This window comes from Ranitomeya variabilis, chromosome 3 (genome assembly GCF_051348905.1).
Source record: "Ranitomeya variabilis isolate aRanVar5 chromosome 3, aRanVar5.hap1, whole genome shotgun sequence".
Taxonomy (NCBI): domain Eukaryota; kingdom Metazoa; phylum Chordata; class Amphibia; order Anura; family Dendrobatidae; genus Ranitomeya; species Ranitomeya variabilis.
The window spans coordinates 99937427-99965241 of NC_135234.1; the positions used below are offsets into that span (position 1 = coordinate 99937427).

General features: G+C 42.7%; 1 protein-coding gene across 5 annotated transcripts; it reads left to right on the forward strand.

Annotated features, from left to right (window-relative positions):
- The first annotated feature begins 1656 nt into the window (after positions 1 to 1656).
- Positions 1657 to 26796, forward strand: LYRM9 (LYR motif containing 9). 5 transcript variants are annotated; one of them, XM_077294426.1, is made up of 5 exons: positions 1683 to 1750; positions 13900 to 14047; positions 14533 to 14625; positions 15628 to 15698; positions 26505 to 26796. In XM_077294426.1, the coding sequence occupies exons 2-4, from the start codon at positions 13922 to 13924 to the stop codon at positions 15649 to 15651; spliced, it is 243 nt and encodes an 80-aa protein (XP_077150541.1). In that variant the 5' UTR covers positions 1683 to 1750; positions 13900 to 13921; the 3' UTR covers positions 15652 to 15698; positions 26505 to 26796. The 5 variants fall into 5 exon arrangements, with proteins under 5 accessions (XP_077150542.1, XP_077150539.1, XP_077150541.1 ...); XM_077294423.1 differs by having other exon boundaries at positions 1689 to 1740; XM_077294425.1 differs by lacking the exon at positions 1683 to 1750 and adding an exon at positions 3447 to 3468.
- Positions 26797 to 27815: the final 1019 nt, after the last annotated feature.

A 27815-nucleotide genomic window follows, 5' to 3' on the forward strand; every position in this document is an offset into this window, starting at 1 on the left:
CAGAATAAGGATAACTGGTGGTCAGATACCTTTTCTTTTCTTAACCCAGCCAACTGGTTCAGAGGAATCGGTGGGTGGGTTGCTGGGATTATGCAGAGCATAATACATATAGTTATGATTATTGTAGTCATATACGTACTATTCCAGATTGTGCTCAAGGGTATCTCAGTATGCACAGATAAACTTTGTGTAATAGATGCAAGAGTATAAAGTTTTTTTTTCTTTCTCCTTTATTCTTATGTTATCCTCTAGTGATTCTGATTAATATTACTGTACTAATTTTTGTTTTTATATTTTAGTATACTGCTAAAGAAGAAAATAATTTGCGATAGAAGAATTAATACTAGATTTGATTCTCTTATTAATAATATAAGTGTGTGTATGTGTAATACCAAAAATAAAGGCTTTGTCTTTGGCCCTATGGTAATAAATAAAAGGAATATGTCAAAGGGGGGAATTGTAGAGATTAGACTGAAAGAATCCATTGTATCTTTCTCCTGAAACATCTGGCTCATATCAAGAAACTTGAGCAAGTTGACATTTCCTTTTTATGCACGCATTCCTTCTGTTATTATAGCCTTTTACCTACATACTAGAGGTTGTAAATTTCACAGTATAGATAAGCTTTGTAAGAGAATGTGAAATAATGAGCGCTTGTGCGCATGTCTGCAAATGCATAACTCTTTTTCTTTATAAAGGAGGGGTAAAGCTCAGAGAGTCAGACGCGCTCCTGAGCTTCCCCTGTATATGATCACACAATACTTTGTTTGCGTGTCATTTACCTGGAAGCTTACCTCCAGTAAGCCAGGGACTGAGAAGGACTTAACATTTCGGTCTAGAAAGAAGCGCTGCATGTCCGTCTCCGCGGATGATCCGCCGGCGTCTGTGGACGCATAGTGGGCATGGGATTTCTTGAAGTCCCATCCACTATGCTGTAACATCTGGACGCTGCACAAGTACGAAGCGTCCAACCCGCAGCGTTTACTGACCGTGTGCACATAAGGAGACGTCTCCATGATGAGTTTTTGATGCTGCATATTCTCCCTGTGTCAAAACCACAGCAAAGTGGATGGGATTTAGAGGAATCTCCTGCCCACTGGGCCTATTTTTTTACGCAGTGTAAACTGACCTGCAGCGCGAGCTTCACACCCACAACATGTCAATATCTCTTGCTTGTCTGTGGAGTTTTCTCTGCAGATTTTCCCCATAGACTTACATTAGATGCAGAAAATCCACAGGTAAAGAATGCACGTGTGTTTTTAGTGCGGAAACGCAAGTCAAAATGCAGGAAGTATCAAAAACAAGGCAGCTTTATTTACAGCATGACACACCAGAGGGAATGCCACAGCTTGTCATGAATTTGTCCGAAATGCTAAAAGCTGCATTTTTTTGCTCATCTACCTGTTGTTCATACAGTTTGCACGTTTTCAAAGCATTTACACTTGTACCCTTTTGGAATAAGACTATAGTGTTGGGACTGATCTCACTGTATCTATGCTGCAGAACAAATCAGTACATAAGTGACAGGAATGTCATCACTTAGGAGCAGGACAGTGATCTATCCACAGCTGCAATAACATCAATCTGCCACCAGGTGGCGCCTCCATCTCATTTACCGTCTAGAGCAGAAAAGGAAATAGCTGCGACCTCTGCACCGGAAGGGAATCAGTCACACAACAGACGTGAGATACTGTACGGTCCTAGTATGACTGCAATCAACGCTAAAGCACCGAGCACACGGTGACCTCTTGTATGACGTGACCTAAGCCTGCCTGCTCACTGTGCTGCGAGCTGTGTGCTTGTGCTACGAGCTGTGTCCTTGTTCTGCTAACTGCGTCCCTGGGCTGCGAGCTGCGTCCTTATTCTGCGAGCTGTGTGCTTGTGCTACGAGCTGCGTCCCTGGGCTGAGAGCTGCGTCCTTGTTCTGCGAGCTGCGTCCTTGTTCTTTGAGCTGCGTCCTTGGGCTGTGAGCTGCGTCCTTGGGCCACGAGCTGCGTCCTTGTTCTTTGAGCTGCGTCCTTGTTCTTTGAGCTGCGTCCTTGTTCTTTGAGCTGCGTCCTTGTTCTTTGAGCTGTGTCCTTGTTCTTTGAGCTTCGTCGTTGGGCTGCGAGCTGCGTCCTTGTTGTTTGAGCTGCGTCCCTGGGCTGCGAGCTGCGTCCTTGTTCTTTGAGCTGCGTCCTTGTTCTTTGAGCTGCGTCCTTGTTCTTTGAGCTGCGTCCTTGTTCTTTGAGCTGCGTCCTTGTTCTTTGAGCTGCGTCCTTGTTCTTTGAGCTGCGTCCTTGTTCTTTGAGCTGCGTCCTTGTTCTTTGAGCTTCGTCGTTGGGCTGCGAGCTGCGTCCTTGTTCTTTGAGCTTCGTCGTTGGGCTGCGAGCTGTGTCCTTGTTCTTTGAGCTGCGTCCTTGGGCTGCGAGCTGTGTCCTTGTTCTTTGAGCTGCGTTCCTGGGCTGCGAGCTGCGTCCTTGGGCTACGAGCTGCGTCCTTGGGCTGCGAGCTGTGTCCTTGTTCTTTGAGCTGCGTCCTTGGGCTGCGAGCTGCGTCCTTGTTCTGCGAGCTGTGTTCCCAGGCTGCGAGCTGTGTCCTTGTTCTTTGAGCTGTGTCCTTGGGCTGCGAGCTGTGTCCTTGTTCTTTGAGCTGCGTGCTTGTTCTTTGAGCTGCGTGCTTGTTCTTTGAGCTGCGTGCTTGTTCTTTGAGCTGCGTGCTTGTTCTTTGAGCTGCGTGCTTGTTCTTTGAGCTGCGTGCTTGTTCTTTGAGCTGCGTGCTTGTTCTTTGAGCTGCGTCCTTGTTCTTTGAGCTGCGTTCTTGTTCTGCGAGCTGCGTCCTTGTTCTGCGAGCTGTGTTCCCAGGCTGCGAGCTGTGTCCTTGTTCTTTGAGCTGTGTCCTTGGGCTGCGAGCTGTGTCCTTGTTCTTTGAGCTGTGTCCTTGGGCTGCGAGCTGCGTCCTTGTTCTGCGAGCTGTGTTCCCAGGCTGCAAGCTGTGTCCTTGTTCTTTGAGCTGCGTACTTGTTCTTTGAGCTGCGTGCTTGTTCTTTGAGCTGCGTGCTTGTTCTTTGAGCTGCGTGCTTGTTCTTTGAGCTGCGTGCTTGTTCTTTGAGCTGCGTCCTTGTTCTTTGAGCTGCGTCCTTGTTCTTTGAGCTGCGTCCTTGTTCTTTGAGCTGCGTCCTTGTTCTTTGAGCTGCGTCCTTGTTCTTTGAGCTGCGTGCTTGTTCTTTGAGCTGCGTGCTTGTTCTTTGAGCTGCGTGCTTGTTCTTTGAGCTGCGTGCTTGTTCTTTGAGCTGCGTGCTTGTTCTTTGAGCTGCGTGCTTGTTCTTTGAGCTGCGTTCTTGTTCTGCGAGCTGCGTGCTTGTGCTGCGAGCTACGTTCCTGGGCTGCACGCTGAGGAGTCCCTGGGCTGCGATTATGCTTATTACTATATATTACAACTGGAGGTTTCACTACTGGAGCCCCTTATATGGTCCAGACATATGAGGCTGTAAGTTCAGACTGGGAGAGCTGAGGCCAGACCAGGCATTGCGGTTCTTATATGGACCATGAAATATGCTCGTATGAACCTGGTCCAAGGGCTCGTGCTCATGACGGTATTTTCAGTCCGATTGCGATCTGACAAGACGTCGGATTGTACTCGGACGAATGTTATTCTATTGGGCCGTGCACGGTCTGAGGAAAAAAATCACTGCACGCCAGAGTTTGCTCCAATATTCATATTGCTCTCCGCCATGCAAGTCAATAAGTCTTTGGAAAACATCAGACTGCTCTCGGATGACATCTGAGTGCAGTCCGATTTTCACTAACTGACAGAATAGAGATTACATTTTTTTCTCCATCTTCTCAGCTGAGAAATTCGGATCACACTGTGATTAGAGTGTGATTTACATCACTGACCAGGTTGTCTAGGATGAGTGTATATATTTGCTCGGGCTCTCCATGCATGTGTTGTGACTGTCATGCAGCTGGTCACCGATCGGCCGGAGTGATACAGGAATCCGCGTTCCCTCTGCAGCTTATTCGGCAAGCGCTATAGCTTACCGAATAAGAGGGAACCCGAGCAAATTCGCTCATCTCTAGTCACTTATCCCTCACTGACCTGCCCCCTATTTTACATACTGTATAGAATATTGTGTGAAAAAATTATCTTCATCAAAATAGCGGCGCCTGCGCAATACCATCTATAGCGTTCCAACAGATGCTATTGTGAATGTGCCGGCGCAATTTTGATGAAGCCAAATTTTTTTCTCCATCAAAATGGCACTTGCATCTATCGGAACGCGATAAATTCTATTGCACGAGCACCGGCCATTTTGATAAAGTTATTTTTTTTTTTTTAACCCCACAATAGTATAGGCGTTTAGGCATAAATCATGGTACAGCACAGGTTTGATAAAGTTAATTTTTTTTGTAACCCCACAATATTCTATGCAGTATATAAACTAGGGGCACATCAGTGAGGGATCAGTGACCTGTCATAAGCCCATACAGATGAATGTGTAAGCAGAGCACCACATAAAGACCCCCACACCCACAGGCCGCCCCAGAGCACCAGCATATCATTAACTGAAAACTACAAATACAGGTTACACAACAACCACAAGACGGATTTCGTCACTCAGATATCATTTTAATCAGTATAACGGCGCCAACCTGACACTGTGTGTAGTTACTGAGCACAATCCTGCTGACAGGTTCACTTTAAATAGGTTTACCATCCTTCTCGCCCTAAAATACCAGGCAGGCTTAGGGTATATCTACCTGTGCTCGTTTCGTGGCAGTTAACCTACCATTTTACCAGCATTAACCCCTTCATGACCCAGCCTATTTTGGCCTTAATGACCTTGCCATTTTTTGCAATTCTGACCAGTGTCCCTTTATGAGGTAATAACTCAGGAACGCTTCAATGGATCCTAGCGATTCTGAGTTTGTTTTTTCGTGACGTATTGGGCTTCATATTAGTGGTAAATTTAGGTCGATAATTTCTGCGTTTATTTCGGAAAAAAACAGAAATTTGGCGAAAATTTTGAAAATTTCGCAATTTTCACATTTTGAATTTTTATTCTGTTAAATCAGAGAGTTATGTGACACAAAATAGTTAATAAATAACATTTCCCACATGTCTACTTTACATCAGCACAATTTTGGAAACAACATTTTTTTTTGCTAGGAAGTTATAAAGGTTAAAATTTGACCAGTGATTTCTCATTTTTACAACAAAATTTACAAAACCATTTTTTTTAGGGACCACCTCACATTTGAAGTCATTTTGAGGGTTCTATATGGCTGAAAATACCCAAAAGTGACACCATTCTAAAAACTACACCCCTCAAGGTGCTCAAAACCACATTCAAGAAGTTTATTAACCCTTCAGGTGTTTCACAGCAGCAGAAGCAACATGGAAGGAAAAAATGAACATTTAACTTTTTAGTCACAAAAATGATCTTTTAGCAACAATTTTTTTATTTTCCCAAGGGTAAAAGGAGAAACTGGACCACGAAAGTTGTTGTCCAATTTGTCCTGAGTACGCTGATACCTCATATGTGGGGGTAAACCACTGTTTGGGCGCACGGCAGGGCTCGGAAGGGAAGGAGCGCCATTTGACTTTTTGAATGAAAATTTGGCTCCAATCTTTAGCGGACACCATGTCGCGTTTGGAGAGCCCCCGTGTGCCTAAACGTTGGAGCTCCCCCACAAGTGACCCCATTTTGGAAACTAGACGCCCCAAGGAACTTATCTAGATGCATAGTGAGCACTTTAAACCCCCAGGGTCTTCACAAATTGATCCGTAAAAATGAAAAAGTACTTTTTTTTCACAAAAAAATTCTTTTAGCCTAATTTTTTCATTTTCACATGGGCAACAGGATAAAATGGATCCTAAAATTTGTTGGGCAATTTCTCCTGAGTACGCCGATACCTCATATGTGGGGGTAAACCACTGTTTGGGCACATGGTAAGGCTCGGAAGGGAAGGCGCGCCATTTGACTTCTTGAATGGAAAATTAGCTCCAATCATTAGCGGACACCATGTCGCGTTTGGAGAGCCCCTGTGTGCCTAAACATTGGAGCTCCCCCACAAGTGACCCTATTTTGGAAACTAGACCTCCCAAGGAACTAATCTAGATGTGTGGTGAGCACTTTGAACCCCAAAGTGCTTCACAGAAGTTTATAACGCAGAGCCATGAAAATAAAAAATAATTTTTCTTTTCTCAAAAATTATTTTTTAGCCCGCAATTTTTTATTTTCCCAAGGGTAACAGGAGAAATTTGACCCCAAAAGTTGTTGTCCAGTTTCTCCTGAGTACACTGATACCCCATATGTGGGGGTAAACCACTGTTTGGGCACACGTCGGGGTTCGGAAGGGAAGTAGTGATGTTTTGAAATGCAGACTTTGATGGAATGCTCTGCGGGCGTCACTTTGCGTTTGCAGAGCCCCTGATGTGCCTAAACAGTAGAAACTCCCCACAAGTGACGCCATTTTGGAAACTAGACCCCCAAAGGAACTTATCTAGATGTGTGGTGAGCACTTTGAACCCCCAAGTGCTTCACAGAAGTTTATAACGCAGAGCCGTGAAAATAATAAATACATTTTCTTTCCTCAAAAATAATTTTTTAGCCCAGAATTTTTTATTTTCCCAATGGTAACAGGAGAAATTTGACCCCAAAAGTAGTTGTCCAGTTTCTCCTGAGTACGCTGATAACCCATATGTGGGGGTAAACCACTGTTTGGGCACATGCCGGGGCTCGGAAGTGAAGTAGTGACATTTTGAAATGCAGACTTTGATGGAATGCTCTGCGGGCGTCACGATGCGTTTGCAGAGCCCCTGATGTGCCTAAACAGTAGAAACCCCCCATAAGTGACCCCATTTTGGAAACTAGACTCCCAAAGAAACTTATCTAGATGTGTGGTGAGCACTTTGAACCCCCAAGTGCTTCACAGATGTTTATAACGCAGAGCCGTGAAAATAAAAAATCATTTTTCTTTCCTCAAAAATAATTTTTTAGCCCGCAATTTTTTATTTTCCCAAGGGTTACAGGAGAAATTGGACCCCAAAAGTTGTTGTCCAGTTTCTCCTGAGTACGTTGGTACCCCATATGTGGGGGTAAACCACTGTTTGGGCACACGTCGGGGCTTGGAAGGGAGAGAGCACCATGTGACTTTTTCAACGCAAGATTGGCTGGAATCAATGGTGGCGCCATGTCGCGTTTGGAGACCCCCTGATCTGCCTAAACAGTGGAAACCCCTCAATTCTAACTCCAACACTAACCCCAACACACCCCTAACCCTAATCCCAACCCTAACCGCAACACACCCCTAACCCTAGTCTTAACCCTAATTCCAACCCTAACTCTAATTCCAACCCTAACCCTAAGGCTATGTGCCCACGTTGCGGATTTGTGTGCGGATTTTTCCACGCCGTTTTTGAAAAATCTGCAGGTAAAATGCACTGCGCTTTACCTGCGGATTTACTGCGGATTTCCAGTGTTTTTTGTGTGGATTTCACCTGCGGATTCCTATTATGGAGCAGGTGTAAAACGCTGCGGAATCCGCACAAAAAATTGACATGCTGCGGAAAATACAACGCAGCGTTTCCGTGCTGTATTTTCCGCACCATGAGCACAGCTGATTTATTTTTCCATAGGTTTACGTGGTACTGTAAACGTGATGGAAAACTGCTACTAATCCGCAGCGACCAATCCGCTGCGGATCCACAGCCAAATCCGCACCTTGTGCACATAGCCTAATTCTAACCCAAATTCCAACCCTAGCCCTAATTCTAACCCTAATTGTAACCCTAACCCTAATTGCAATCCTAACCCTAATTCTAACCCTAATTCTAGCCTTAGCCCTAAGTGCAACCCTAGCCCTAAGTGCAAGCCTAGCCCTAAGTGCAACCCTAGCCCTAAGTGCAACCCTAGCCCTAAGTGCAACCCTAGCCCTAAGTGCAACCCTATCCCTAAGTGCAACCCTATCCCTAAGTGCAACCCTATCCCTAAGTGCAACCCTATCCCTAAGTGCAACCCTATCCCTAAGTGCAACCCTATCCCTAAGTGCAACCCTAACCCTAAGTGCAACCCTACCCCTAACCCTAACCGAAAAACAAAAATAAATATATTTTCTGTATTTTATTATTGTCCCTACCTATGGGGGTGATAAAGGGGGGGGGGTTATTTACTATTTTTTTTATTTTGATCGCTATGATAGAACCTATCACAGCGATCAAAATGTACAGGGAACAAATCTGCCGGCCGGCAGATTCGGCGGGCGCACTGCGCATGCGCCCGCCATTTTCCAAGATGGCGGCGCCCATGCGAAAAGACCGAGGACACCAGGAGAAACAACGGGACTAGGTAAGTATGGGGGGGTGCGATCGGACAGCGGGGGGGGGGGGGGTTGGGGGCGGAGGGGAGGACGGGGGAGGGGCGGAGGGGAAAGGAAGGCGTTTAGTACAGGACGGAGGGGTAGGGAACACTGACGGCAGATCGCCACCGTCAGTCGTGGGGGGCCAGATCCGGGTCTCCAGCCATGGCCGATGCTATTGCAGCATCGGCCATGGCTGGATTGTAATATTTCACCAATTTTCATAGGTGAAATATTACAGATTGCTCTGATTGGCTGTTTCACTTTCAACAGCCAATCAGAGCGATCGTAGCCACGGGGGGCAAAGCCACCCCCCCTGGGCTGAAGTACCACTCCCCCTGTTCCTGTAGGTCGGGTGAAATTGGAGTTAACCCTTTCACCCGGCCTGCAGGGACGCGATCATTCTGTGACACAGCAGATGCGTCACAGGTCGGATTGGCACCGACTTTCATGACGCATACGCTGTCACAGGTCGGGAAGGGGTTAAAAAGTACCAAATACAGTGGATATAAAAAGTATACCCACTCCTGTTAAAATGCTAGGTTTTTTCATGTAAAAAAAAATCAAACCTAGAAGAATCACGTAAAAAAAATGTTCCGCCTTTTATTTGGCTTATAATCTTTATTGTATAATCTTTCAATGGAAAAGCAAGCTGAAATCTTTTCAGGTAGAAAAATAAAAATGAAAAACTAAAATAATGTGGCTGTGCAAATACGCACACCCTTAAACTAATACTTGGCTGAATTACCCTTTGAATTTATGACTTTTGGTCTTATTGGGCAGGAGTTTATCAACATGACAAATCTAGAACACAGTGCTCCAAATCTGTCAGATTGTAAGGGCATTTTCCGTGTCTCTCATGCTGAAAGGTGAAATTCTTCTTCATCTTTATAGCTGATTCCTGAAGTTTTTGACTAATTTGGAACTGTTCATAATTCATCCTCATTGACTAATTCCCTAGTTTCAGTTGACAAAAACAGCCCCAAAGCATAATGCTGCCTCCACCATGCTTCACAGTGGGTATAGTGTTTTTTGGTGATGTGCAGTGTTGCCTTTGCTCCAAACATACCATTTGGAATTATGGTAAAAAATTCAACCTCATCAGAACATTACCTGGTTTCCCACAAGATTTTGATCGGGTTGTTGTAAGTTTTAGGAAAACAGCTGGGCTTGGATATTTTTCATTGTAAAGGCTTTTGTCTGAGCAACCTACCCCACAGGTCCTACATATGCAGAATACGCGAGAAAGTTGTCACAACCAGTACCTGCAAGAATTCCTGCAGGTTCTTTAATGTTGCTGTCGGTCTCTTGGCCGCCTTCCAGACCAATCTTCCTCTATTCTTTTTATCAGGTTTTAAGGGACTTCCAGTTCTAGGTGATGTCTGTCGCTGTTGTACTAAATTTAAAGGGGTTGTCCAGAATTTACCGTAGTAGCCACTGCTTAACTGCCATCATTTACAGTGATTCTGATTAACCCCATATAAAGTTTGCTGCTCTAGGAGAATTTTTCTGACATTTTCTTAGTTTCATTTTATAGCAAAAGCCATGGTCTGTAAACAGTTTACAACACAGCAAAGGAATCTCATTGTTGAAAGTTTTCAGAAGAAGGATACAAATCCATTTCCAAAGCATTAGATATACCATGGAATACTGTGAACACGGTCAACAAGAAGTGGCTTAAAGGAGTTTTCTGGAAATGTTATATTGATGGCCTATATAGCGAGAGTGCGGCACTGGACCACTATCAGTATTTTCCTGAACACAGCACAACTCCATTGATGGAATACTGGCCACGGTCGTGTACTGTACATCCAGCCCTTATCTGAATCAGTAGGGGGCCGATGTTCAGTATCTAGCTGCGGCCACTATGTATTTGATGGAGCAGTGCTACGCAGCTCCACAACTCAGCACATCTGGCACTGGGAAAAGCTGATCGGCGATGGTGCTGGGAGGGTGGACGTGCCATTCCATGCTCCCAATGGGAAACCTAGGACGTGAGTGTGGGGCGTCGATGGGTTGTCACGACAGCCAGGGATCTGCAGATGATCACCGTACCTCGATCCTCCTGTGAAAGCCAGCTCGTGACTGGTGTTTATTAGAGATCGTGATTTTCTCTATACATACATACATGGGCTATCAAAAGTACCGTATTCGCCCCCTTGGATTTTTGCCTATTTTGTTATATTACAACGTGTGTTTAACTATTTTTGTAATCCAATTTGTATGTGATGCATCAGCTCAGCACTAAATAGTCTAAGTTGGTGAAGTGAGAAAAATATAGACATAAATTATATTTACCCTCTGGTCCCAGCTCAGAAGCCAGCTATTCCCTCCGCGCATGGTGTGACTGCAGACTTATTGGTTTGGACTGGACAACCCATTTAAGCAAGAGGCAGCACTATCCAAACAATACCATGAAGACCACTGAGATCTCCAAACAAGTCAGGGACAAAGTTGTTGAGAAGTACAAGTCAGAGTTGGGTTATATAAAAAATAAATAAAAATATCCCAAGCGATGATCCCCGAGCACCATCAAATCCATTATCATCAAATGGCAAATGGAAAGTACATAGTATCACAACAAACCTGCCAAGTGATGGCCGCCCACCAAAACTTCCAGCCTGGGCAAGGAGGGCATTAACCAGAGAAGCAGCACTGAGACCTAAGGTAACCCTGAAGGAGCTACAGAGTTCCCAAGCAGAGACTGGAGTATCTGTCCATACGACCACAATAAGCCGTACACGCCATAGAGGTGGCCTTTATGAAAGGGGGCAGAAAAAAAGCTTACACACAAAAATTGTAAGGCTCATTTTGAGTTTGCCAAAAGATATGGGAGGCTCCCCAAAAGTATAGAGTATGCTGCTGTGGTCAGATGAGAGCAAAATTGAACCCTTTGGCCACCAAAATAAACGCTATGTCTGGTGCCAAACCAACACAGCTCATCACCTCAAGAACACCATCCCCACAGTGAAACGTGGTGGTAGCATCATTCTGTAGGGATTTTCTTCGGCAGTAGGAACAGGAAAAATGGTCTGAGTTGAGGGGAAGATGGATGGTTTGAAATACAGGGATATTCTTGAGCAAAACCTGTTTGTCAGTGATTTGAGTCTGGGCCGGAGATTCATCTTCCAACAAGACAATGACCCAAAGCATACTGCTACAGGAACATATGAGTGGTTTAATGGGAAGCGTGTAATTGTTTTGCATTGGCCTAGTCACAGCCCAGACCTTAAAGGGACTCTGTCACCTGAATTTGGAGGGAACAATTTTCAGTCATATGGGCGGGGTTTTCGGGTGTTTGATTCACCCTTTCCTTACCTGCTGGCTGCATGCTAGCTGCAATATTGGATTGAAGTTCATTCTCTGTCCTCCGTAGTACATGCCTGCACACCGCAATCTTGCCTTACGCAGGCGTGTACTATTGCTTTTGCCATATAGTGTACTGGAAAACCAAAAAAATTCCAAGTGTGGTAAAATTGCAAAAAAAAGTGCAGAATAGTTTTTTTTAGCATGTTCACTAAATGATAAAACTGAACTACCATTATGATTCTCCAGGTCATTGCGAGTATGTAGATACCAAACATGTCTAGGTTATTTTTCATTTAAGTGGTGAAAAAAAAAATCCAAAGTTTCTAAAAAGAAAAAGCCTCTATTTTCCGAGACCTGTGGCTTCTCCATTTTTCGTGATCTTGGGTTGGGTGATGGCTTATTTTAAATATGTGTATTATTTTATTGTTTTATTTTGAATGGCGCGGACTGGGGGGGTGATTTAAACTATTAGATTTTTTTTATATATATTTTTCAAAACTTTTTTTACTTTACACTTGCTTCAGTAGTCTCCATGGGATCACTTGTGCTGCAGCCCTTCTCTGTGTAGCAGAAATGCTCACTTGCCGAGCAGTCGGCGCTCATAGCTATCCGGCAATGACAGCCACAGGGTGTCCTGCAGACCCTGGGTTGTCATGCCAGCCCATCAGCGACCCGCAGTGATGTGACACCGGCACTAATGGGCGGGATTAGTGACGCACTTCTGGCGCGAGTACCTTAAATGCTGCTGTCAGAAATTAACAGCGGCATTTAACTTGTTTACAGCTGTGGGTGGATCGCGATTCCACCCGCGGCTACTAGGGGCACATGCCACCTAATGAAATCAGCTGACGTGCTGGAAAAGTTGCGGGCTCCTCACCGGAGCCCACAGCAAGCAGGGGGCGCCAAACGTACACTTACCTATATGTCTAAGGTTAATGGTCGTCTAAAAATTCTTCTGCCTTGCTGAATAAACTTGGACCCACAAATCATCAAGATCCACTGCTGGCAATTGTCAACTAATTACATCTGAAATGTGCTTAACTCCGGAGACTCTGCAGGCCATGGTAGAAAGTTTAGGCCACGTAGGCTGCTCCCAGTAGCATGAGAACAATTGACCTGATGTTCTTATGTTGAAAAATGGCTGCAGGGACACTATGGAGAAATGGCCATTCAACTAGCTCCACGATTAATCCATTTTATACTGCAAGTGAAATTGGACATCACTTGCCAAGCCTAAGGTGTCAAAGTGTCTACCCAAAGCTTCAGAAGGCATTGACTCCACAGAACCACACTCAAAGACTGTCATAGTGCAGAGGAAGATGGCAGTGGAGGCTTAAATGACGGTCTAACCTATTCATCTAGGAGTCCTGCTTTTTACAGTGATAGCTGGAGATTGGTCTGGGGCAACACCATGAAGCAGCCTTCATGAGGGAAAATCACATCAGTATTACTCTGGGGATTATGGTGTGGGGTGGCATATTGTACGGTTGCCGGACATCTCTGTACATTACAGGTGCACTAACAGCTCAGATTTACATTGATTTAGCCAGGAACCAGTGGTGCAGCAGTTTCTCCAAAGTGTCCCATGAGCAGTTTTTCAACATATAAACATGAAAGCTGTTCACAGTAGCATGAACCACACAGCTTGGTGTTGTCAAGTCCACTTAAAATTCTCGTTCCCAATTATTGCACGTGCAAGCATGCCGGCAATTAACCAACAAACGAGCAAAACTCTTGTTCCATGGGTAAGTGGTTTGTTCTGGCATAAAGCTAATTTTTGGCAGTTCATCACCTTGTGTGAATAGCGTATATACTGCCGATAACATGTTTCTGTAAACTGGGACAAAACAGTGGCCTAAATATGCTGCGTCTCCAGACTCGTCTCCCACGGCAATTGCACAAAGGAGCTGCCAGCAGCAAATCTTGATGATTTGCTGCCCAAGTTCATTCAGTGTGGCAGAACATTTCTCAGACAGACGTTAATAACATCATTGATAACAGCCAATGTGTGGAATGGATTTCTGTGTGATGATGTATAAATTTAGTTGTTTTTAAATTTTCTTTCAATTTTTCTCATTCATTTAAGTATTATCATGATGCATGATTTTTCCTTCTTGGTTTTGCAATTTCAATGCCGAGGAGTATATTTTAATGTATTCATCCAGCATCCTCTGTACTGCACCCTACATTCTGTTTTTGGGTGTGATTGTTATAGATGTATCACCTGTAAATCTTTTACATTTTACAGCTCCAGGCACTTTCAGCAGATAATGGTACCTTTACCTGGTGCAGAATTGGTACATAAACCTTTACAGCTGTATCGATATCTTCTTCGTTGCTGCAAGCAACTTCCAAATGAGAATCTTCAACATCATTATAAGCATGCAATACGACAGGTGAGTTGGGTTGGACAGTTGTGAGAACTGGATTTTTTCCTAAATTATTAGGCATATAAACTTTGCATTTTGATGTACATTTGATGTATAGAAATATATAATAGGTCAGCGGGGTTCATCAGAATATATTAAGAAACCTTGAAAATAAATCATCAATTTGATTGCTCTTGTGAGTTATTATACTGAGATCAAAAGGACTCTTTCGTCCTAGTGACGGGATAGAATAGCCCAATATTTGTTTTTTCTTCACTTTCTTGGGCACATGCTCCATCTCCTCATTGGTTAAGACTGCAGTTCCTCGGGAGATGAGGATCCTGCAAAGATTATGTAATGGAAAGGCACAAACTATGGCAAGCTCCTTTCTTTTCAAGGGCCTCATAGCAGCTGAATGGTTCTCCCTTATGGTGGGTACACGTCTTGCCATGATGCTAGCGTTACAACGTGTGTCCAGCTATATTCGTCTATCATGGTGTGTTTTTTCAAAGAGCTTTCGGGTTCACGCTGATGAAGATGACTCTGAGAGGATTCAACAGATTGTTAAAAGGGCCATAGAAGATGCAGACTGGGTGATGAATAAGGCAAGTATGACCAAAAAGAAAATTCACGTTTAGCGATTTCTTGATAGCTTCTCTAGATGCGTCATTATTTTTTTAAATTTATTATGGAAAGTGTTATTTTTTTCTGATATTTGATGTTGAGAACATTTAGAAGGGCGCACCTTCCAGTGTTTTAACATCTGAATTGCATGATTGAGTAGGCAACTATATGACACTGAAGATAAATCTCTCCTACAAAGATTCTATGTAGAAGAAGCTTTTGTCATTTCTTGACAAAGCAGCTTGACCTCCCATTTCATGTTACCAGCTATCACTTGTATATTTTAATGGGGGGCACAGTTGGCATCATCAATCTACCCTTAAATCACAGACTGGGCACATGGAGAAGTCATTTTGCCATTAGTTTAGTTTCAATTTCTAACACTAGTAATATTTAACCAATGATTTAAACCAATAGGTTCCATTTAATCTAAGATAACTCGTGTATTTCCTTAGTCATTATGCCCTTAGACGTCTGTATAAATAGTGACTCATTTGATGTGATGTTGCTGAGACTTAGTAAACATTCTGTAGTTTTAATGCTACAGGTAATATTATAAACCAGGAAATTCCCACAGGTTCATGATCACATTTACGGTATACTTTGCCGATGTTATTTTCCCATCGCCACATATTGTATATTCTTCTTCCTTCTTCTGCTCTAAAAATAAAAACTGACTGAAAATGATGATTAGAGTGAACAAAAATGCATTGGTAATTGAAAGGAAAATACCATCAAAGGAATGGTTGGGTAAGTGGTTATACACAAAGGTTAAAAAACGAAAGAGAAATTAAGCAGCTGCAATAAATGCGTAACTCCCCTCTGGGCTTTTCCGCTGCAGTTCTCACCTCCTGTATTTAAAGGGGTTGTAGTGTTTTGGGGTCATTTTTTTCTCAATTGCATATATTTGGAGCTAAAAATCATTTTTGCAATTGGGTGTCAATAAAGAAAAATAGTCATTTTGCACCTTTTTTCTTTTACAGGCTCTTTGGTTCCCTGCACATTAAACTTTGGTGGTGTGCTCTGTGGAGGAGCTCAGAAAAAGACAGATAAGGCTAGTTTCACATTTGCGTTTAAATCCGCAGCGTTTAAAACGCATCCGCAAGTGGTGGAAAAAACGCATATAAACGCGTACAAACGCGGCGGGTTTTTTTACGCATGCGTTGACGCATGCTGTTAAAAAACGCCGCATTTGTACGCGTTTACATGCGTTTTTTTCCTGCGTTTCGTTTGCGTTTATGGTGCGCATGATGAGAAATTTCACAAGAGAAAAATCAAGCCGGCAATTCAGCGCGGTGTACAGTAAAATCACACTGACAGGTTAGAATAGAGTAGATATATACACATAGAATAGGTATATATACATATATATATGTCAGTGAGACACCTATATATGTATATTTATATTTAATGCAGCGCTAGATAGCATAAAAGCCGCTAATTCAATTACCGGCTTCTGCTATCTCCTTCACAAACCCGACAGGATATGAGACATGGTTTACATACAAACCATCTCATATCCCTTCTGTTATTACATATTCCTCTTCAGTAATGTAAGAAGTGTCTGTGTGTCAAATTTTGGGGCTCTAGCTATTAAGTTAAAGGGTTAAATGGCGGAAAAAATTGGCGTGGGCTCCCGCGCAATTTTCTCCGCTAGAGTGGTAAAGCCAGTGACTGGGGGCAGATATTAATAGCCTAGAGAGGGTCCATGGTTATTGGCCCCCCGTGGCTACAAACATCTGCCCCCAGCCACCCCAGAAAAGGCACATCTTGAAGATGCGCCTATTCTGGCACTTGGCCACTCTCTTCCCACTCCCGTGTAGCGGTGGGATATGGGGTAATGAAGGGTTGATGTCACCTTGCTATTGGAAGGTGACATTAAGCCAGATTAATAATGGAGAGGCGTCAATTCTGACACCTATCCATTATTAATCCAATAGTACAAAATGGTTAAGAAAACACACACACATTATTACAAAGTCCTTTAATGAAATAAAGACACAGGTTGTTGTAATATTTTATTATACTGGTAATCCACCTGAAGACCCTCGTTCTGTAACAAAGGAAAAATAAAAAAACAACAATATCTCATACCTTCCCTCGCTCAGGTCAAGTCCCACGAAGTAAATCCATCTGAAGGGGTTAAATCATTTTACAGCCAGGAGCTCTGCTAAAGCAGTGCTTGTGCCTGTAAAACCCCCAAGAATTAATGGATTGGAGGGGAGTGACCTGTAGTTACCTTGAGTCGCGGTGAGGCGCCCTCTGCTGGATGTCCTCATATGAACTCGAGCCTGGTAAAAGTTCCCACGCTCGAGTTCATATGAGGACATCCAGCAGAGGGTGCATCACCGCGACTCAAGGTAACTACAGGTCATTCCCCTCCAATCCATTCATTCCCTGGGTTTTTACAGGCAGGGGCGGCTGCATTAACAGGCTTCTGCTTGTAAAACTAGTTAACCCTTTCAGATGGATTTACAACGTGGGACAGAACGAAGGAAGATAAGGAATATTGTTGTTTGTTTTTTTAAACTTTGTTTCAGGTGACAAAGGGTCTTCAGGTGGATTAAGAGTCTAATAAAATATTACAACAACATGTGTCTTTATTTCATTAAAATACTTTGAAATAATGTGTGTGTGTTTTATTAACCATTTCGTACGATTGGATTACTAATGGATAGGTGTCGTAATTGACGCCTCTCCATTATTAATCTGGCTTAATGTCACCTTCCAATAGCAAGGTGACATTAACCCTTCATTACCCCATATCCCACCACTACACGGGAGTGGGAAGAGAGTGGCCAAGTGCCAGAATAGGCTCATCTTAAAGATGTGCCTTTTCTGGGGTGGCTGGGGGCAGATGTTTGTAGCCAGGGGGGGCCAATAACCATGGACCCTCTCTAGGCTATTAATATCTGCCCCCAGTCACTGGCTTTACCACTCTGGCGGAGAAAATTGCGCGGGAGCCCACGCCAATTTTTTCCGCCATTTAACCCTTTAATTTAATAGCTACAGCGCCCAAATTTGACACACAGACACTTCTTACATTACTGAAGAGGAATATGTAATAACAGAAGGGATATGAGATGTTTTACCGTATGTAAACCATGTCTCATATCCTGTCGGGTTTGTGAAGGAGATAGCAGAAGCCGGTAATTGAATTAGCGGCTTTTATGCTATCTAGCGCTGCATTAAATATAAATATATATACATAGGTGTCTCACTGACATATATATATATATATATATATATATATATATATATATATATATATATATATATATATACACTCACCGGCCACTTTATTAGGTACACCACGCTAGTAACGGGTTGGACCCCTTTTGCCTTCAGAACTGCCTCAATTCTTCGTGGCATAGATTCAACAAGGTGCTGGAAGCATTCCTCAGAGATTTTGGTCCATATTGACATGATGGCATCACACAGTTACCGCAGATTTGTCGGCTGCACATCCCAAAGATGCTCCATACAAGGCAGGATGGATCCATGCTTTCATGTTGTTTACGCCAAATTCTGACCCTACCATCCGAATGTCGCAGCAGAAATCGAGACTCATCAGACCAAGCAACGTTTTTCCAATCTTCTACTGTCCAATTTCGATGAGCTTGTACAAATTGTAGCCTCAGTTTCCTGTTCTTAGCTGAAAGGAGTGGTACCCGGTGTGGTCTTCTGCTGCTGTAGCCCATCTGCCTCAAAGTTCGACGCACTGTGCGTTCAGAGATGCTCTTAGGCCTACCTTGGTTGTAACGGGTGGCGATTTGAGTCACTGTTGCCTTTCTATCAGCTCGAACCAGTCTGCCCATTCTCCTCTGACCTCTGGCATCAACAAGGCATTTCCGCCCACAGAACTGCCGCTCACTGGATTTTTTTTCTTTTTCGGACCATTCTCTGTAAACCCTAGAGATGGTTGTGCGTGAAAATCCCAGTAGATCAGCAGTTTCTGAAATACTCAGACCAGCCCTTCTGGCACCAACAACCATGCCACGTTCAAAGGCACTCAAATCACCTTTCTTCCCCATACTGATGCTCGGTTTGAACTGCAGGAGATTGTCTTGACCATGTCTACATGCCTAAATGCACTGAGTTGCCGCCATGTGATTGGCTGATTAGAAATTAAGTGTTAACAAGAAGTTGGACAGGTGTACCTAATAAAGTGGCCAGTGAGTGTATATGTATATAAACCTATTCTATGTGTATATATCTACTCTATTGTAACCTGTCAGTGTGATTTTACTGTACATCGCATGCGTTCAAAAAAGCAACAAAACGAATGTGGTTAAAAACGCAGGCGTTTACATTGACAGCAATGCGTTTTTTTGTCGCAATCCTTGCGCGATCGAACGCATGCGTTTCCTGGCGGCAAATAGACGCCTCTAGAAATTACTACATGTTGCATTTCCGCGCCAAGCCGCAAACGACGAGACGACGCATGCGTCGTCAGACGCGGCAAAACGCGAACAAAAAAAAACGCATGCGTTTTCAATGTTAAATATAGGAAAACACGACGCATGCGTTTATATGCGGTACAAACGCTGCGGCCACAAACGTAAATGTGAAACCAGCCTAAGAGTTACAATCTCCTTCTCAGACCATCACAGCAGACTCTCACTTAACTAATTCTGCAGAAAGCAACATTTTTAATGAAACTCATTTGCAAGAATGATTTTTAGCCCCAATTGCATTCATTAAAGTAAAAACAAATAAATAAATTGTCCCAAAAAAGTGGACAACTCCTTTAACCCCTTTACCCCCAAGGGTGGTTTGCACGTTAATGTCCTGGCCAATTTTTACAATTCTGACCACTGTCCCTTTATGAGGTTATAACTCTGGAACGCTTCAACGGATCCCAGTGATTTTGACATTGTTTTCTCGTGACATATTGTACTTCATGTTAGTCATAAAATTTCTTTGATATTACCTGTGTTTATTTGTGAAAAAAACGGAAATTTGGCGAAAATTTTGAAAATGTCGTAATTTCCAACATTGAATTTTTATGCCCTTAAATCACACAGGTATGTCACACAAAATACTTAATAAGTAACATTTCCCACGTGTCTGCTTTACATCAGCACAATTTTGGAACCAAAATTTTTTTGTTTGTTATGGAGTTATGAGGGTTAAAAGTTGACCAGCAATTTCTCATTTTTACAACACCATTTTTTTTTAGGGACCACATCACATTTGAAGTCACTTTGAGGGGTCTATATGATAGAAAATACCCAAGTGTGACACCATTCTAAAAACTGCACCCCTCAAGGTGCTCAAAACCACATTCAAGTAGTTTATTAAGCCTTCAGGTGTTTCACAGGAATTTTTGGAATGTTTAAAAAAATTAATATTTAACTTTTTTTCACAAAAAATTTACTTTAGCTCCAATTTGTTTTATTTTACCAAGAGTAACAGGAGAAATTGGACCCCAAGGGTTGTTGTACAATTTGTTCTGAGTATGCTGATACCCCATATGTGGGGGTAAACCACTGTTTGGGTGCATGGCAGAGCTCGGAAGGGAAGGAGCACCATTTGACTTTTCAATGCAAAATTGACTGGAATTGAGATAGTATGCCATGTCGCATTTGGAGAGCCCCTGATGTGCCTAAGCATTGAAATCCCCCACAAGTGACACCATTATGGAAAGTAGACCCCCTAAGGAACTTATCTAGATGTGTGGTGAGCACTTTGACCCACCAAGTGCTTCACAGAAGTTGATAATGTAGAGCTGTAATAATAAAAAATCATATTTTTTCACAAAAATGATCTTTTCACCCCCTATTTTTTATATACCCAAGGGTAACAGAAGAAGTTGGACCCCAAAAGTTGTTGTGCAATTTGTCCTGAGTACGCTGATACCCCATATGTGGGGGTAAACCACTGTTTGGGTGCATGGCAGAGCTCGGAAAGGAAGGAGCGCCGTTTGACTTTCCAATGCAACATTGACTGGAATTGAGATGGGACGCCATGTCACGTTTGGAGAGCCCCTGATGTGACAACATTGAAACGCCCCACAATTGACACCATTTTGGAAAGTAGACCCCCTAAGGAACTTATCTAGATGTTTGCTGAGCACTTTGAACCCCCAAGTGTTTCACTACAATTTATAATGCAGAGCCGTGAAAATAAAAATTATTTTTTTTTCCACAAAAATTATTTTTTAGCCCCCAGTTTTGTATTTTCCCAAGGGTAACAGGAGAAATTGGACCCCAAAAGTTGTTGTCCAATTTGTCCTGAGTACGCTGATACCCCATATGTGGGACAAAACTACAGTTTGGGCGCATGGCAGAGCTTGGAAGGGAAGGAGCGCTGTTTGGATTGCAGACTTAGGTGGAATGGTCTGCAGGCGTCACATTGCGTTTGCAGAGCCTCTGATGTACCTAAACAGTAGAAACCCCCACAAGTGACCCCATATTGGAAACTAGACCCCCCAAGGAGCTTATGAGCTTATCTAGATGTGTTGTGAGAACTTTGAACCCCCAAGTGTTTCGCTACAGTTTATAATGCAGAGCCATGAAAATAAAAAATCATTTTTTTCCACACAAATTATTTTTTAGCCCCCGCTTTTGTATTTTCCCAAGGGTAACAGGAGAAATTGGACCTCAAAAGTTGTTGTCCAATTTGTCCCAAGTACGCTGATATCCCATATTTGGGGGGGGAACCACCGTTTGGGCGCATGGCAGAGCTCGGTAAGGAAGGAGCGCCATTTGGAATGCAGACTTAGATGGATTGGTTTGCAGGCGTCACATTGCATTTGCAGAGCCCCTGATGTACCTAAACAGTAGAAACCCCCCACAAGTGACCCCATATTGGAAACTAGACCCCCCCAAGGAACTTATCTAGATGTGTTGTGAGAACTTTGAACCCCCAAGTGTTTCACTACAGTTTACAACGCAGAGCCGTGAAAATAATAAATCTTTTTTTTCCCACAAAAATGATTTTTAGCCCCCCAAATTTTTATTTTCCCAAGGATAATAAGAGAACTTGGACCCCAAAAGTTGTTGTCCAATTTGTCCCGAGTACGCTGATACCCCATATGTTGGGGTAAAACCCTGTTTGGGCGCACGGGTGAGCTCGGAAGGGAAGGAGCACTGTTTTACTTTTTCAACGCAGAATCGGCTGGAATTGAGATCGGATGCCATGTCGCGTTTGGAGAGCCCCTGATGTGCCTAAACAATGGATACGCCCCCAATTCTAACTGAATCCCTAACCAAACACACCCCTAATCCCAACCCTAACCACACCTCTAACCTTAATCCCAACCGTAAATGTAATCCAAACCCTAACTTTAGCCCTAACCCTAACTTTAGCCCCAATCCTAACCCTAACTTTAGCCCCAACCCTAACTATGACCCTAACCCTAACTTTAGCCCCAACCCTAACTTTAGCCCCAACGCTAATCCCAACCCTAACCCCAACCCTAACTGTAGCCCTAACCCTAACTTTGGCCCCAACCCTAACGCTAACTTTAGCCCCAACCCTAACGCTAACTTTAGCCCCAACCCTAACTTTATCCCCAACCCTAACCCTAATGGGAAAATAGAAATAAATAAATTTTTTAAAATTTTATTATTTTTTCCTAACAAAGGGGGTGATAATGGGGCATTTGATTTACTTTTATAGCGGGTTTTTTTGCGGATTTTTATGATTGGCAGCCGCACACTCTGAAAGATGCTCTTTATTGCAAAAAATAGTTTTTGCGTCTCCACATTTTGAGAGCTATAATTTTTCCATGTTTTGGTCCACAGAGTCATGTGAGGTCTTGTTTTTTGCGGGACGAGATGACGTTTTTATTGGTACCATTTTCGGGCACATGACATTTTTTGATCGCTTTTTATTCCAATTTTTGTGAGGTAGAATGAACAAAAACCAGCTATTCATTAATTTCTTTTGGGGGGGGCGTTTATACCATTCCACGTTTGATAAAATTGATAAAGCAGTTTTATTCTTCGGGTCAGTACGATTACAGTGATACCTCATTTATATAATTTTTTTATGTTTTGCCGCTTTTATACGATAAAAACTATTTTATATAAAAAATATTTATTTTTGCATCGCTTTATTCTGAGGACTATAACTTTTTTATTTTTTCGCTGATGATGCTGTATAGTGGCTCTTTTTTTGCGGGACAAGATGACATTTTCAGCGGTACCATGGTTATTTATATTCACCTTATTCCACTTTTTGTTTGGCGGTATGATAATAAGGCGTCGTTTTTTGCCTCGGGGGTCTTTTTTTTTTTTTTTTTAACGGTGTTCACTGAAGGTGTTAACTAGTGGGACAGTTTCATAGGTCGGGTCATTACGGATGCGGAGATACTAAATATGTGTACTTTTATTGTTGTTTTTTTATTTAGATAAAGAAATTTATTTATTGGAACAATTTTTTTTTCTTTATTTAGGATTTTTTTTTTTTTTCACATGTAAATGTTTTTTTTAAACTTTTTTACATTGTCCCAGGGGGGACATCACTATATATTATCAGATCGCTGATCTGACACTTTGCAGTGCACTGTGTCAGATCAGCGATCTGACAGGCACTGCAGGGACGCTTGCCGGCGCCTGCTGTGAGCAGGCGCTTGCAAGCTACCTCCCTGCAGGACCCGGAAGGCCCCCCGTGGCCATTTTGGATCCGGGCCTGCAGGGAGGAGGAGGTAGGAGACCCTCGGAGCAACGCGATCACATCGCGTTGCTCCAAGGGTCTCAGGGAAGCACGCAGGGAGCCCCCTCCCACGCGATGCTTCCCTATGCCACCGGAACGCTGCGATCATCTTTGATCGCAGTGTGCCGGGGGTTAATGTGCCAGGAGCGGTCTGTGACCGCTCCTGGCACATAGTGCGATAGTCAGCTGACATCCGGCCGCGATCGGCCACGCTCCCCCCGTGAGTGCGGCTGATCGTGCTGGATGTACTAGTAGTAGGGCCCACCCCACATGGATGGAATAGTACGTCCAATGGTAGAAAGGGGTTAAAGGTCCATTTAGAATGCTTGTTTCCAATTATTGGCACGTGCAAACATGCTGGGGATTAACGATGAATGAGCAAAATTCTTGGGTGATTGACTGTTCATTCTTGCATAAAAGTCATTAATGACAGCTTGTAAAAAGATGTGCTGCTGATAACACAATTCTGTGAATGGGGGCAAAACAATTGTATTAACAATTGTTCTGTACCCATCAGTTGTTTTGTCTTGTGTAAATAGGCCAGTAACAAGCTCTCATCGATTTGTATGTATTTGATAACAGGCCATTATCGGCCTGCCTAGATGAACTAATACATGACCCGCTATTTCCATATAACTTACTTTTCCTTTGCCAGCTCAGAATGAGCAACTCCTGTCAGTAGTGATGGTTAAATATGGAGGAGTGCATGTCACCCATTCTGAAAGCAATGATATTCTATAGTGAAGACAGTCGTTGTGTATGATCTTCTGGAAACCCAGCAACATTGAATGCGTTTACTTAGCTGATAGAATGCTAGATTTTGATAACCCATATTCTGGAATATTGGATTTTCTGTATCAAGGTGACTGATATCCCTTAGGCTGAGTGCATACGTTGCAGAATTGCCGCGGAAATTTCTGCGGCAATTCTGCAACTCCTGCCGCGGGTATATTGCATGCGGAATTGGCATTTTCCCGCTAAACACTAGCGTTTTGCAAGCGTAATTAGCTTGCAGAATGCTAGCGTTTTCCAAGCAATCTGTAGCATCGCTTGGAAAAGTGATTGACAGGTTGGTCACACTTGTCAAACATAGTGTTTGACAAGTGTGACCAACTTTTTACTATTGATGCTGCTTATGCAGCATCAATAGTAAAAAGATCCAATGTTAAAAATGATTAAAAAAAATAAAAAAATGGTTATTCTCACCTTCCGACGGCAGACATCTCCTCAGCGGTGCACACAGCGGCTTCCGTTCCCAGGGATGCTTTGTGCGAAGGACCTGGGATGTCGTCACGGTCACATGACCGCGATGTCATCCAAGGTCCTTCGCACAAAGCATCCCTGGGAACGGAAGCCGCCGTGTGCACCACTGAGAGGCGGGAGGACTCTGGGGGCCATCGGAAGGTGAGAATATCACTATTTTTTATTATAATTCTTTTTTTTTAACAATTATATGGTTCCCAGGACCTGGAGGAGAGTCTCCTCTCCTCCACCCTGGGTACCAACCGAGCATGATCCGCTTACTTCCCGCATGGTGGGCATAGCCCCATGCGGGAAATAAGCGGATCAATGCATTCCTATGTGTGCGGAATCCCCGCGATTCCGCAAATTAATGAACATGCTGCGTTTTTTTCCGGAATGCGTTTCCGCTCCGGAAAAAAACACAGCATGTGCATACAAAATGCGGATTGCATTTTATTAATAGGATGCTTAATGTGAGCGTTTTTTCGTGGCTTTTTTCGCATTTTTATAGCGAAAAAACGCGAAAAATCCAGAACCTGTGCACACAGCCTTAATATTCATCCTTGTGTCTGTCGTATGGTTTTGTTGATGCCATGCTACAGGAACCTTCAGACTTATTGCAATGAATTGGCACTACACTAGGAATAAGAGACTGAGTTGTTAGATCTGACACTTTCCTGGATTGTTTGAAAATCTGATGGCCTTTTATACAATATTGGCCCTATACTAATCAGTATGTGTTTGTGTAAAATGAAGCCCCCCATACACATTAGATGGCTGTTGACGGAATGATGCTTCGGCTGATCTTTTGGCGGGGAGCCGACTCGCTTGTACACGGGAGCGCTCCTTCGGTCAAGAGCTCCTATGTTCTTTATGAGAACGCATTAACATGCATTCCTGGTGGCTTATCTCCTGGAGAACATAGCGATTGGCAGGCAGAAAGCATACATGCATGATCGATATTTACCCCTAAAATCACTTGGCTGTCGTTCCAATACATATTACACTGTCGGTGGTGGCTGACATTAATCTATTGTGCTTGGGGGCTTTATTCTGTAGGTTCTTCTGTGAATAAAGGCATTCTCAGTATATTATCATGAAATAAAATTATTTACCAACCTTTATATAGTATAGCATCTAAGGCTTGTCTTATAATTAAAACTCATTGCCTATCTGTACGATAGATAAGTATCTTATTCATGGAGATCCCTCTGCTAGGCACCACAAAAACAGGGAGTCCTGAATGTAGTAGCGGTCAAGCTTGCACACAGCTGCTCGTTTCAAATTGTATAGGACTGATGGAGTTAGCTGAGTGCTGTACGTGGCTATCTGTGACAGTCCCATGATTACGAGAAAAACGCTTTTAGTGATTTGGATCAGTTATTATGATGCTGATCTCTAAAGGAAAAACTCTTAAGGGTTAAATCAGATAACCGTTTTTCACTTACGTGATCTATCCATGCTTTCCACGTCTCTTTTGTTAGTTAAATAAAAAAAATATGAACATTCGTTCATTATTGAGTCAGAGATCCAAATCACTCACACAAGTGACCATTGATCAAGCAATGCTGAAAATTTGATTTAGCGCACTGAAAGAACCCTTTACTTTTTCTCGTGCGAATGAGAATCCTAAGAGACCTTAATCAGATGTACCATAAATGTCTTTAACATTTATGGCATTTCGATAGGAAACTAATAAATGTAGAGAGCTATACATATGCGGCCATGTCTTGAGGAAGATGTGACCCAGCAATAGAAGCCGCATCTAGTAGGAACTTTTAACATATCCTATTGATAACACCTTTAATATCCCAGATAGGGATGTTTATCATGTTTTTTTTGTGTGCTCGGAGCTACTATAAGGCCCATTTAAAAATTCCAAGTTTTTCTGGTTGTTGTATCAAAGCATTGTTTTGTATATTGTAATTCAATTATTAATTTATATTTTTTGCAGTATAAAAAACAAGACTAACAAACCATGTAAAGCCACAACTTCATCAGAAGAGAAATTCATGGACAACATGTAGCATAATTTGACTGCAGCCACAGAGCTTAAACCCATCTACTGATAAGAAACGTCTTCCGGATCATGAGCTTTGCTTCATACAAGGAACATTCCTTCAACGCAAACATTATGGTTTATCGGAATTGATGCATCACCTAAAATGACAGTCATTTCCTTTTGTACATTCTGAGTTATAGTAATTGTTACATATGTAAATATTAAAGTGTGGGCTTTGCTTCTCCTTTTTGTACAAAAAGTATTTCATGAAAGGAAATTGAATTCCATAAAAGGTGAATTCAAAAGCCTGGTTTCTGTAATTCAGGTATTTTATGAGATTTTGTTTTTAATTAGAAATATCAATCGTAGCATCCTGAAAATACTCTAAAGATAAAATTTCACGATTGTGTTGATTACTTTACATACCGTAAATCGACTATTAGATCTCATAAGTTCCTATTTTTACTGTCTACAAAAGAGTAACAAGAAGAGGTTTGTGCCGAAGGTATAGCCAACGTCTACAGTAGGTCAGTGAATACAGTCAGTATTGTTACTGGTAACAATCATTTTAGGAAGCTTCAGTGATAACATAGAGGACTTTTAAAATACACTCACATGTTTGAAATTACAATTAGCAAGAAGAAAAAGTCATGAAATTATGGAAATCACAGAATGGATAGAAATGTAAATAAAATGCAAATTATGAAAAAATGGAAACAACATTTTCAAAACATCTCGATTATTTAGTATCATGTGTGAGAGCCATGTGCAGAAATGTACACCCCTGCATGCCTTGTATGCTATCGGTGAGGTTATTAATGGCTGTCTGAACAATGTTCTTCCACATTGAATGCAGTTGGACACAAACATCATCAAGTTCCGCTTCTGGCAATTGGCAATTGCTGAGCAATGACATCCCAGATGTATTCGATGGGAGCCAGTCAAAACACAGAGTCCAATCAGATGAGCGTGTTAGTACAACAGGAAAAAGCCCTCTTCACAATGTATAGGAAATGATAGTGCATACAAGAAAATGGAAAACTTAAAGTCAAATCTAGAATTAGAGGTAACATAGCAATCATAACACGATCAAATCCATAGGCAATGGATGGCAAGGCATGAGGTAATTAACCTGATAATGAAGGGCAGGGAGAGGAACCCGAGGCGTTTTTCACATAGGCTTCCAAGGGGTATTCAACATGCGGTCTGGCATATTGAAACAGCTCCTGGAACACTTTGTAGAAATGCATGTACCACTGGTTC

What these genes read in the sequence shown, in the direction of transcription:
- LYRM9 (XM_077294423.1), top strand. Translation starts at nt 1,706, where the DNA reads ATGACTGCAATCAACGCTAAAGCACCGAGCACACG. An exon ending in ATAAGCATGCAATACGACAG is followed by an intron (nt 14,048 to 14,532) that starts GTGAGTTGGGTT and finishes GTTTTTTCAAAG; the next exon opens with AGCTTTCGGGTTCACGCTGA. An exon ending in CAGACTGGGTGATGAATAAG is followed by an intron (nt 14,626 to 15,627) that starts GCAAGTATGACC and finishes TTTCTTTTACAG; the next exon opens with GCTCTTTGGTTCCCTGCACA.